At 39.4% G+C, this 12,303-nt stretch overlaps 1 protein-coding gene across 2 annotated transcripts in view; it reads left to right on the plus strand.

Moving 5' to 3' along the window:
* Window positions 1-34: 34 nt before the first annotated feature.
* NETO2 (neuropilin and tolloid like 2) overlaps window positions 35-12,303 on the plus strand; it is a 68,630-nt gene continuing 56,361 nt past the window's right edge. For both annotated transcript variants that reach the window (XM_027513695.1, XM_027513697.1), the window contains exons 1-2: window positions 35-491; window positions 10,733-10,789. In XM_027513695.1, coding sequence (XP_027369496.1) covers window positions 458-491; window positions 10,733-10,789 — 91 coding nt within the window. In that variant the 5' untranslated portion in view covers window positions 35-457. The remainder of the gene's footprint in view (window positions 492-10,732; window positions 10,790-12,303) is intronic.

Genomic DNA, 12,303 nt, shown 5'->3' on the forward strand with positions numbered 1-12,303 from the left:
GAGGGGCACACGGGCGGGGGCGGGGGGCGGGCACATGCGCGCTAGCAGCGCGGCCGGCACGCGGCGCTCGCGCTCCCAGCTTAAATGAGCCTGGGATCCCAGCGCCCCGCACTTCACTCGGGTCCGCGCTGCGGCCGCAGGCGGAGCGGCCGGTGCCGGTGCTGGCCCTCGCGTCCGCGCTCTTGGGCTCCCAGGCGGTCGATGGGACCTAGCGCCGTGAAGCAGGAGGCGGCGGCCGTCGGGGGGCTGGGTCAGCGGGAGAGCCCGCCGGGGGGCTCGGGCATGGCGGGCCGCAGGACCTGAGTCCTGCCCCGCGGGGAGCAACCTGGTGGCGGGCGATGGGGACGGAGCGGGGCTGCAGCCGCGCCGAGCCGTGAGCGCCCCGCTTCCGCCGCCGCAGCCGCCGCCGCCTCATCGCCGCCTCGGCCCCTCGCGAAGCGCCGGCCCTCTTGGGATCATGGCCCTGGAGCAGCTCTGCTCGGTCCTCAAAGGTAAGCGCCCTGGGCCGCGGACGGCGCCCCCTGGGGGCGAGACCGGCCTCTTCGCGTCCCTGCCCGGCGCCGGGCGCCCGACGCGCCCCTTTGTCTGGCACGAGCGGACCGCGGATCCCCGCTCCCGCCGGGATCCACTTGTTCCCCGAGCGCTTCTTCCCAGCCCTCTGCGTGTGCCTTGGCGGGGGACCCGGGAAGCGCATCGGGACTTAGCGGCCCGGCCGGCCCTGCGAGCCGTGCCCTCGCGCTTCTTCCTCGGAATTCCGTACATCGCTTTGCAAAGTTGTAGGATTCGTGTGAGTGGAGCGAAGGCCGCTCTTTTCAGCATTAGTAACAGAAAGTCAGTCCCAGCGAACAATAAAAAGCCCAACTGAGGCGTCGCGGAGCGGTTCTCGAAAAGCCCCGCGGTAGCGGGCGGCGAAACGGCCTTGCCCGCCGGCCGGGTCCCACCTGCTGCGGCCACGGAGGCTGCGGCACCACTGCGGGCGCCGCGACCCGGCCCGGGCCGGAGACGCTGCTCGGGGCTGCTCCCCGGCGCTTCCCGGGACCTCAGATACCCTGCCGCCGCTGTCTGATTCTTTCTGATTTGTTGTACCGGGAAATAAAACAGTCGGCTTGCCAAGTACACAAAGCTCCAAAACATACTACAGCTGCTTTGCATTTTCCAGGAGGTGTAATATTAGATTAAAATTTATGTACATGGATAATTAAGATTGTGATTCAAAGTTGTTTCTGAAAATCGAACTGAATAAATCCTTTTTTTCGGCCCTCGGAGGAAAACACCACTACCAATAAAGGGCTTCTCTTTTCTGCTACTGACTTAGATTGAAAACTGAATAGCTGTGTATTTGTAATGTTACGAAATGTTCTCTTCTTCAAAATATAAGGTAAGGCGTTAAGGCATTGACTGGCGGTACTATATATCGCTTTTTATTGTGTCTTAATATTTGTACAGTGAAAAATGTTGGGTTTTTCCTACCCATTAACACTTTTGAATTTTGTTTTACTGGAAAATTCAGTTTAATTTCCATTAAATTTTAATTGCAAAAATTACTCCATATATTTCTAAATTTATAATTGAAATATCAGCAATTTAGCTATCCACTGTATATGTATAATTTGTACAAAGGTAACCTAGGACTTTGGCAGTCACTCCATAAATCATTAATGATTTCCTCATTATATTAAAATGTTAAAACTCTAAAATTAATTTCGGTAGTCTTTCCTGTCTGTAATTCCCAATTTACATCGCCATTCCTTGGAAATTAAGATTTTGTTTTACTTTTTCAAAATCAATCATTCGCACAGTAGGGTTTGTGATAGTGCTCCTTATCTGAATTTGCTTCGTTGTCCTCATTCCCTTAGGATGTTCAGTGTAATAAGCACATTCTATCTGAGTAGCCCCCTCTGGGGAGAAATCACGTAGATCTGTTATACAGCTTTACCTGCAGAACTTGACGAAACTGAGCTGGATAGGACGGAATCTCTGATACTCCTGGAATGGTGAAGGGTTTTGCAGCTTTTCTGCCTTTGCGTTTGTCGTTGGTACACACTGCCTTCTCTGGCCACCAGCGTGAAGCATTTAGTGTTTGCACCTTTCAGGAAAGGATTCTGTGGTTGATGGCAGAGCTACAGTGGAAACAATGAATTTCAGTAATACCTGGCTTTTCTTTTCTTCATGTTATGCAGCCTACTATTTTTACATGCTGGTGTATTTTTAAAGCTTAGCCTAACCTATTGTTAGGCTTACTAGAGAGAAAGCAAGCTATTTTTAAGTCTTCTAAAGTTCATGGATATGTGCTTGTACATAGGAATCCCTCTGGAAAGATTCAAGAAATTAACAAAAGTTGATTCTAAGAAAAAGATCTAAGAGACTGAGAAATAATAAAAGGAAGACTTCCGTTTCACTGCCCACCCATTTGTATCACTTTTTTTTTTAACCAAATGCATGTGTTACCTATACAAACATTGGTGTTTTTAATCTTAAAAAATTACATTTTAAAAAATACTGGCTTTTTCTAGTGCTTCCATTCATTGTGTGCACCAGTGCATGAAAAAGTAGCTCTTAAGGTGTAAATTGTTTCAACTTTGAAGAGGTTCTTATCAGAAGCAGTTATTTAACATCTGCATAATTACAGATATTACCTACCAAAAGCCTTGTTTTGGAATATTATGGTCAGTTTCTACTAAAACAAATCAGCCATAATGGGTGTGTGGAATTTTAAGTAGAAGGTAATTTTCTTTAAGATGCCATTGATTCTTGGTTTTACTTTCAGCAGTAAGAACAAAAGGATAACTCTGCTAGGCTTTTAAACCTTTCATATATTGTTAAAACTGAATAATGCACTTTTAATGGTTTATGATCACTCCAAGTCTAATAAAATTTGACTTGTCTTTTATCAAAATTAAGTATCATGGTCACATGAAAATATTAGGCTTATAAACGCATTTTTCACTGTTCATATTCATTCTGCAGACTTGTGTCAGGAGAATCCTATACTCAGTTATATTTAAATGTGTATAAACTGTGGTTAAACTTATGGTGTTACAGTGTGTAACTGGCACTGTATTTTAAAAATCTTATTTGAGACTGTGACAATAACTCGTGTCCTGCATTCTTAAGTCTTTTTCAAGAAATTAAACAATACAGAAAAGTACCATAATGAAAAGTTATCCTTTAAAGAGGGAAGTTTTTAAAGATAGATAGCCTTGATAAAAGCTAACTTTATTCCCCCCCCCCACCAGGAGTTAGAGAAAATGTTTTATTAGTATAGTTGAGAAATCTGACTAAATGATGGTTTTATTATAATTTGATAGTTTGATTACTTGAATCCAATTATCTGTTCTGAAACCAAACTGACCTTTTAGGAAAAACATACAGTGCTGTAATACACACACATGCACATTACAAGTTCAAATCAAAGCCATTTTTCAAAGCCCATTTAGGAATAAGATAGAAAAAAGATTATTATATAAGTAAAGTTCATTATCTAAAATTCTGAAGAATAATTCAAGTTCTGCTCTTGGTTACTACCCATTCAGCACAATCCCCTGTCATTTTAAAATTTATGATTCTTCAGAATAATTTATTTTTTTAATGTGTCCCTGGGGCATTTTGAGATCCCACTTAGCGGGGATCCTAAGGGGAATCCTAAAAGGTTTCCAAACTCTCCTTAACGGAACTCCCTCAAAGAACTCTTGGTGGAGGGAGGAGAGGTAGGTCTCAAAACTCAACACAAGCGAACAGGGTTGCTTTGATTGCTGTGGGGCCTCACCCTCTCAGTCACTCATCAGAGTGACCCAGATTAACTGACACGTATTAGCATATTTGTTCATAATTACAGGGTGTACTAATCTGAAGGTTCAATTTGTCCTAGTCAAAATGAGATTAAAATATATTGGTTTAAGCATGCCCAGAATAATATATTGGAAATTACAGTGTTAGTGGGTGAGAAGACATCAAAAATACTCATCGAAATGTGACCTGGTCATGTTAAAATCCAGTGGTAGCTGCTGTGGATGTCTGAGGAAGACTCCAGTATGATTAGAGCATACAAGTATACTGCCATCTCCAGAGCGTTTTGACTAACGAGAAGGTTGTCACATTCTGCAGGCAAGAAAAAGCATTTCTGCAGTTACGCTTTCTTTGAAGTAATTGGCAGTGTGATTAGCATGAAGAGGTTGGAGTGATCCCAGAGTTCTTCAAGCCCCATCTTCCTTCTTAACTAAAAAGTAAAACTGAGTTTGATTAAATTAAGGTATTTTTTTGTTCTTTGGAACAAAAAGTTACTACTACCTCAAGTATATGGACTCCAATTGAACTCCATTCTGCTTCAGAAAACAGATGCAGGGAGACCAGGTAGGCAGTTGTTACATTATGGGATCTCATGATAAGTTTACCAGACCTTACCTTTACCGCTTAGATACTGAAAACAGGAAAACTTAGAAAGAGGTATGTTTAATTACTAACAAAGGTAAAGGGAGTTGATAAAAGTAAGAGAAGTAGCATATCTGAAAAAGAAAGAAATCTATTGTTTTTCTGTCCCCTGACTTATGCTCAAAAAAAAGAAGCTGGGTCACCTGTGTGCCTATTCTTAACCAAGTTTGTGGTTGTCAATTTGTTAGTGTGGCTATCTGTGCTGTATGTTGTAGTTACAAAGGAGGTATAACCAGGATTATGCTTAGTCACTTCATATATTCATCTAATTTTGAGTGCTGTTGTGGGCCAGCCAGTCTTCTAGTCACTAAAGATGCATAAGTGAATCAGACAAGTCCCTCTTTCTAGTAGGAAGAGACAGATAATAAGAAAATAGTGGATAATATAAGAAGTAATTGAAATGCTATTTATGCATTTATTTATTGTGTATTATTTATGTATTTATGTATAAAACAAGATGAAGAAAATATGGAGCTTCTTAAGCAGTCAAGAGAGCCCTCACAAGACTCGAATAACAGGAAGGAACCAGCCATGCAGAGTGTGAGTCTAGGCAAAAGGAATAACTAGTCCCTAAGGCAAGAATTAGCTTGGTGTGTTGTGGAAAGAAGGCCTGTGTAGCTGTAGATAGCAGTCGAAGGTCAGCGGGATGGTCAGGACATAGGACTTCTGAAGTCAGAGTAAGAAGTATGGATTTATTCTAAATGGAATGGGACTCTGTTGAAAGATTTTATGAAAGGCTGTGATGTGATCTGATCTATGTTTTGAAAGGATCACTGGCTGGTGGATACAGAGTAGATTATAAGGGACTATGGCAGAAGTAGCCAGTTTTCTTCCAATATCCATTTTACCTTTCAGTGGATCTCTGAACTTTAACCACACAATCACCCAAAATAAATACTAGATTTTGCAGTTTTCCTTGGGATTAGGTGTGGCCATGTGACTAAGTCTGACAGTTACATGTGTGTTCAACTTTGGGGGAGTGGTGGTGTTTTTGTCACTCGGTTAGAATTTTTATTTTGACATCATGGTAGATTCTAAGCAAATGTTTTTAAAGGAAGGAGGAATGCCCTGTGGCATTTCTTCATTCTTGCTAAGTGTAATGCAGGCATGGTAGCTGTAAAGATATAGTACCTGGCACTCCAGCATCTGTACTGGCCCATCAGATGACCTTGGGAATGAAGTCATATACAACTGAACAGTAAGATAGAAGAAGCTTAGCCTCTTTGTTTCTTCCAGTAGACTATCACTCTCCTGTTGAAGTTGTCTTTAAAGTGTGGTTCCAGGGCCAACAGCTTTAGCATCACTAGGCAATTTGTTATAATGCAAGTTTTCAAACCCCACCCCAGAATTCCTGGATCAAAATCTCTGGAAGTAATGCCACCCCCACACACACAAGTCTGTGTTTTAATAAACCTTACAGATGAATATGATCCACGCTAAAGTTTGAGAACTACTGTCCTAGTGATTTATTTCTCAAACATGGAAGAACTGCTGAGTAGGATGTGAACATTTTTAATCCTTGATATATGTTACCAGATCAACCTCATCAAAGCTGTGACAGTTTACAGTCCAGTGACAACATAAGTCAGTTTCCTATATCCTGACCAATACTAGAATCTGTATTTTTATATTAGAAAGGCTGAATTTTTCCATTGTTTTTTCTTGGCACTTTAGTGGCATAATCTTTTTTCCCATTTATTTGTAGTTTTTATTTATGTTTTGATCTTTTGTGAATGAAGTTGTTCCCTACCCAAAAGTATGAATTCACCTTTCTTTTCATTCTGCTATTAAATTTTCTATTTAGCTTGAAAAGGGGATCTACTTTTTTCCAAATAATTAACAAGTTATCCCAGAACCATTTATTAAAACTGCCCTCTCACCAAGTATTTCAAATATTATATAAATCATAATAAATTCTGGGATATATATGTCTGTTTGGGGCTTTTTTCTTTTCTTCCATTTTCTAACCTAAAAGCCCATTGAGAATAAGGACCATGTCTTTTTGTTTCACTGTAGTTCCAGGGACTGAGTCAACTACCTGTAATACAGTGAATGCTAGTAATGTTTGTTGACAGATACCAGTTTCTTCCTCTACCATTGCTACATTTTATAATTCTTGTAGCTTTATAATAAGCATATTATTTTTATGAATTTTTTTATATTTTCCTTGGCAAATATGGAAACGTCTTTAAGATGACCATCAGAAGCATTTTAAGTATCTAGAGAAAAGCTAAGATTTTTATTAAAACATCATTAAATATTATCTGACTTACTGGGAAGAATTGTTACCTTTACAATTGTTTCATTATCCAAAATGTATTACTTCTCTATTGTATTACATTTATTTACTTACTTGTTTATTTTAGTCTTATGCTCTTCCCTTAATAGGTGTAATAGTTTCCTGGTAATTCTCTTGGGACTTGTGGGTTTTAAAATAACATTGTCTATAAGTAATAGTTTTGCCTCCTTTCCAGTATTTATTGCATTGGCCAGAATTGCCACTATTAAGTAACAGTGAAGAGAATAGACCTGACCTTGATTTTTACTTGATTGAAAAGTACAGCCTTAAACTGGAAGGTCTGGAGACAAGATTGCAGGTAGAATGCTAATAACAGTGATTCAGGGTTAAAAGGAGTAGCTTGGAGGATTTGTGTTTAATACCTTGAATAGCACCTGTCTTTATCATTTAGGCCTTCAAGTCAGATCTGTATAGTACCCTATGCTAAACTCCAAAGTCAGAGGTGAGAACGTACATGGTGGGTACGACTTTTTTCAAACATGAGATCACAAGCAATTCTCTGCGTGACTATACTTTGGGGTTGTGGAGTTTAGAATCTTTATTTTGGCATGGATTTCTTTGCTTTTTTTTTCTTGGCATGGATTTCTGCTTTAAAGAATCAGTGCTTCCTGGGTACGTTGTTTTTGAATTCGAAGTGTGAAATTTTTCTGGATTTGAGAAATTATTGACCCTTTGGTAAGATATAGACGGGAACAAGTGACACAGATCCGGACTAAGGACAGAGCAGAGCGCCGCAGCACTGCTTCATGTACTAGGTAATGCCAGTGTTTGGCATCAGTGGAGTTTGTTTTAATATCTCAGCCTGATTATAGCAAGCAATTTGCAAAGATCCTATTGTACAACTGGGAGAAACTATGTTTATTATGATACAGAATTTAGAATGATTAATTGTTAGAACTGTATCACCACAGCTATCACTATATATTTCTATCCCCAATTGTTCAAACTTGCCTTATTCATTCCTTTTATTCAGTGGCATAGTTCATTTGGTTGTGAGTAGTAACATTTGGGGAGGGGGATTATGAGCAACACCCTATATAAAGTAGAAGGAATAAAAGGTTATTTGGTCTAATTTATTTTTAATATGATTTTTCTACCTCAGTTGTATATTGTGTGCAAATTACCTAAATCATGTTTTAAAAAGACATGCTTTTTTAAGTCATTATATAGTGTAATTTTCCAGGCACAATTCATCTTTTTGCCATAGTTTTACTGTTCTCCTGGTTTTGATTTATTGATTTCTTACTTTCCCTTTCTGCCTGACTTTGTATTACTTACATACTGTGAAATACAAATGTGAGAACTGGTAAATTGTTGTGCCTGTGAATCAGGAGGAAAGGTACAATGAGCACAAAATTTTGACCAGTTGTATACCATCTGAATGGGATGATATTCCTTGCGAAATAGTGTCCTCTATCAAGATTCATTGATACAGTTGTGGTATTTGCTGAATTGTCAAATATCTGTTATTATTCTAGTTTGTTTTTCTTTTTTTGGCCGTATCTCACAGCTTGCAGGATCTTAGTTCCCAGTCCAGGGATTGAACCCAGGCCCTCAGAGGAGAAGGCTCAGCATCCTAGCCACTGGACCACTAGAGGATTCCCTAATTTTTCTTTTTGATCAGGAATCTTCTGTGTTTTGTTTTTGTTTTTTTAAATAGTGTTTCAAAACTCCATTCTCCTAACTCTGATCCAGTACAAAGATGTGAAGAGTCTGGAGGAAGGAGTGTTCCTACATAGCGTGAGATCTTCAGTACGACTAGCAACCAGAGAGAAGGAGGAGTAATTAGAGTTGTTGCAAGTTGACAGAGGAGACAGAGGTCAAGGAGGATACAGCTAAAATGAAGATGTATATGCTTAGATTAGAAGATGTAAACAGCACAAGATCCCAAGAACTCTGTACATTGTTGACTTTGGTGGGTAGATGCCTAGTGCATGGTACTGAGTGAAGAACGGCTTGGCCATCTGCCAGTCCCTTCAGTAGCCATCTCTTCTGTGCCTCCATCTCCATCACCCCTAAACATCCTTTAAGTTACCAAATGCAGTTAACACTACATCTGAGTCGTAATCATGTCATAAATCTCTCCTCCTTCCCATTTATATTACCACTGCTCTGCTTCAAGACCTTAGCGTCTTTACTTCCTAAATGACCTCTCTTTTTAAAAATTTAGATTCCACACCATCATCAAGATAAGTGATCTGAAACACAAATGTGATAATGTCACTGTCTAGTTTAAAAAATGAAAACTCAGTTATTTCTCCTTGTAGTCAAAGGTTTAAACTCTTTAGCATGGCATTCAAGGCTTTTTACAATCAGATCTCATCCTACTGTTTGTGTTTTTTTTTGCCTTCACTGAGTCTTTGTTGCTTTGCTTGGACTTTGTCTGGTTGCAGCAGGCTGCAGCCACTCTTCATGTCAGTGCACAGGCTTCTCATTGCCGTGGTTTCTTGTTGTGGAGCACAGGCCCTAGGCATGCGGGCTTCAGTAGCTGCAGAAGGCAGGCTCAGTAGTTGTGGCTCACGGGCTTAGTTGCCTTATGTGTGGAGTCTTTCCTGGCCAGGAATCAAACCCATGTCTCTTGCACTGGCAGGCAGATTCTTATCCATTGCGCCACCAGGGAACACCCTCATCCTATTTCTAACCTGATGTATCCCTTTTCCCCTCCACATGCTATCTGTACTATCCTACTCAGAATTCACTAACACTTCCTAGGTAAGTTTTCATTGTCTAAGCTGTTTCTTTCTCCCTCTCCTGGGTAGAAGTTCTATTAGGTTTCACTAGAATAGATCTTTTTTCCCTGAAGTTTTCCTCACTCTGTTCCTCTTAACCCCCAGCAGAATGAACAAATGGTTCCCTTTTCTGCTTCCATTGTGTTTTCCATGTAACCCCTGCTAAATTCTTTTTCACCTTGTAGATTGTCTTTGACAATACGTTGACTCCTTAAGGATGAAAGTTTGTCCTAATATCCATGGTTTAGCAGAATGCCTAGCACATATAAAGGGCTCTGTGCAATGTGCATCATCTCATTTCATTTTCACAACAGCCTGTGTGGTTGGTGTTATTAGTACAACATCCCCATTTTACAAATAAGTAAACTGAGCTGAAAAGGTCTCACAACTGGTAGAAATCAAAACTTGAACCCCAAACCTAGATCCACCTAACTCCTGAAGTCCATTCTCTTATAACTGTTTTGCTTTATCTCCTACTTTATCTTTTGCTTTATCTTTGCTTTGTCTCCTGCCTTAATCTGTGCATGCTCTGTGCCTGCTATCCAATAGGTACTCTGACGTGCTTCCTGACTCATTGAATGAAAAATAAAAACTCCAGTTCACACAGGAGGCTGATAATGTGGTTTTCATTGAAAGAGTGAAAGTTACCAGTGCACCATTCTTAAAAAGAATGTGTTATCGTCAAAACACAAACATACAAAACAATATATTATTCATTGGGGATCAGAAATGTTAAACTTGGGGGGAGGGGAGAAGCTCCATTTTCTAAATAGTGCTAGCTTTTGTAATGAAGGACACAGCTATAGAATGTCTTGAATTGATTTCTAGGAGACTGCTGCCCCCTTACTTCTATTTTTATTAAGAATGTTCTCACAAGTCAAATAATCTAATTGAACTTTTACTGGCATAATATATTGCAAAGCTAGCCATAATGCATGTAAGGTCTGAGGAGGTAGAGTGCAGTAAATATAGAATAATTGGGATCAGCACAGTTCGTTGTACAAGAAAAAAATGGTATGTATTTTTGCATCCATCATAAATTGAAAATGTACTTATTAGTGCTTGTATAAATGAGTGTGATATCAATTGTATTTTTTCTTGGGTTGTCTTGTCAAATAGTAACTCAGAACATAACAATTAATAGTATTGAGTGTGAATGTTAGTAAGAAATAGGGGGGTTTAGTATTTTTTTTTTTTGTCATCTGATTTTTCTCATAAACTTGGTAAAATCTAATATAGATTCAACTTTTTAACTTATCTTCTCTTATTTCTCTAGTGTTGTTAGTAACAGTACTTGTAGTGGAAGGAATTGCTGTGGCCCAAAAGACCCAAGGTAAAGAATTTACAATGCTAATTTACTACATGTTCAGAGCAGTAGGGTGGCTTTTTGGAAGGATTACAACTTTTGAGTACTATTTCCATAATCCCTCTGGGGTGTTTCAGTGACCTAAGGCTTTCTGTCAGTCTATCAGCTTTAATTCAGCCAGGTTCAGCTGCAGTTAACTAGAGTAAATTGTTAACATAAAATCTTACACTGATAAATTTTAAAAATTGGCATAACTAGTGACTCCTAGAACACTATGGATTATGTCCAAAAATAAGATTCATGCTTTATCACCAAGCAAAAACAAAAATCCCTTTTTTCCAGTGTAGACAAATGAAACATTTCCATCAATATCTTATTCAAACCCCTGAGGACATGTTCCAGTTATTGTTTATGAAAGAGGATTAGCTAGAATGATGTTTGAGCCAGATTTCTATTTCAGAGTTTAGTACATTTCCTAAATAACCTGACTTATTTTTATTTTCATCAAAGTTATACATACACCTGACAAAAATTAAAGCATTCTAAAACGTTAATTAGGAAAAATCAGTCTACCAGCCTCCCAAACCCCACTTCTCCATGGTAGTCTACCAGCCTACCAAACTGCTCTTTTGGCTGATTCTTTTGGTATTTTCCTGCATATTTCTGAATAACAAAGTATATGGTTATTCTCAGTTATTTCAGTTTGAAGTAGTAGATAATTTTCCCACCATGGAAGAGAAGAATTTAGCTCTTTTTCGCACCTACTCTTCACCTAACTTTTGCACCTAACTACACATAAATGTTCTTTTTAACTTTGCACCTGCAGTACCCACGTCAGTATTTTTACAATTCTGGTTACATCTGTTCAAGTCACCACTGGGCTTTTTCATATGAAAATTTTATCTTTGGTTGTAGGTTGTAGGAAATTTTTCTTTCCCTTTTTTCTTGTTTAATTTTTAAAATTCTCTTTTCTCCATTTTCTCTCCTGTCTTTAAGGAATTCTTATTATTTGGTTACTTTTTTTAAAAAAAATCTTTTCTATTTTTCCATTTCTCATTTAACTGTTGTCTTCTCAGTAGTCTTCATTGAGACTTCTAAACCAAGAATTGGAAAACTTTTTCTATAAAGGGCCAGATAGTAATTGTTTAAGACTTTGCAGGCCATTATAGTCACAGGAGCACCTACTCAGCTCTGCAGCTGCAGGGTGAAAGCATGAATGGGCATGTATTTATTCCACTAAATTTGATTTTCCAGTAACAGGCAGCAGACCAGATTTGGTCCAAGGCCATAGTTCATGGAAAGTGAAAATGTTAGTCGCTCAGTGGTATCTGACCCTTTGCAACCCCATGGACTGTATGTAGTCCACCATGGAATTCTCCAGGCAAGAAAGTCCATTCTCCAGAGAATCTTCCCGACCCAGGGATCAAACCTGGGTTTCCTGCATCGCAGACAGATTCTTTACAGTCTGAGCCACTTCTGCTCTAAACTTATTTTTTTTAATTCTATTTTTAGAAACTTTCTTTTGTTTTCTAAATAATCTC

The sequence above is a fragment of the Bos indicus x Bos taurus genome, chromosome 18, assembly GCF_003369695.1.
Source record: "Bos indicus x Bos taurus breed Angus x Brahman F1 hybrid chromosome 18, Bos_hybrid_MaternalHap_v2.0, whole genome shotgun sequence".
Taxonomy (NCBI): Eukaryota; Metazoa; Chordata; class Mammalia; order Artiodactyla; family Bovidae; genus Bos; species Bos indicus x Bos taurus.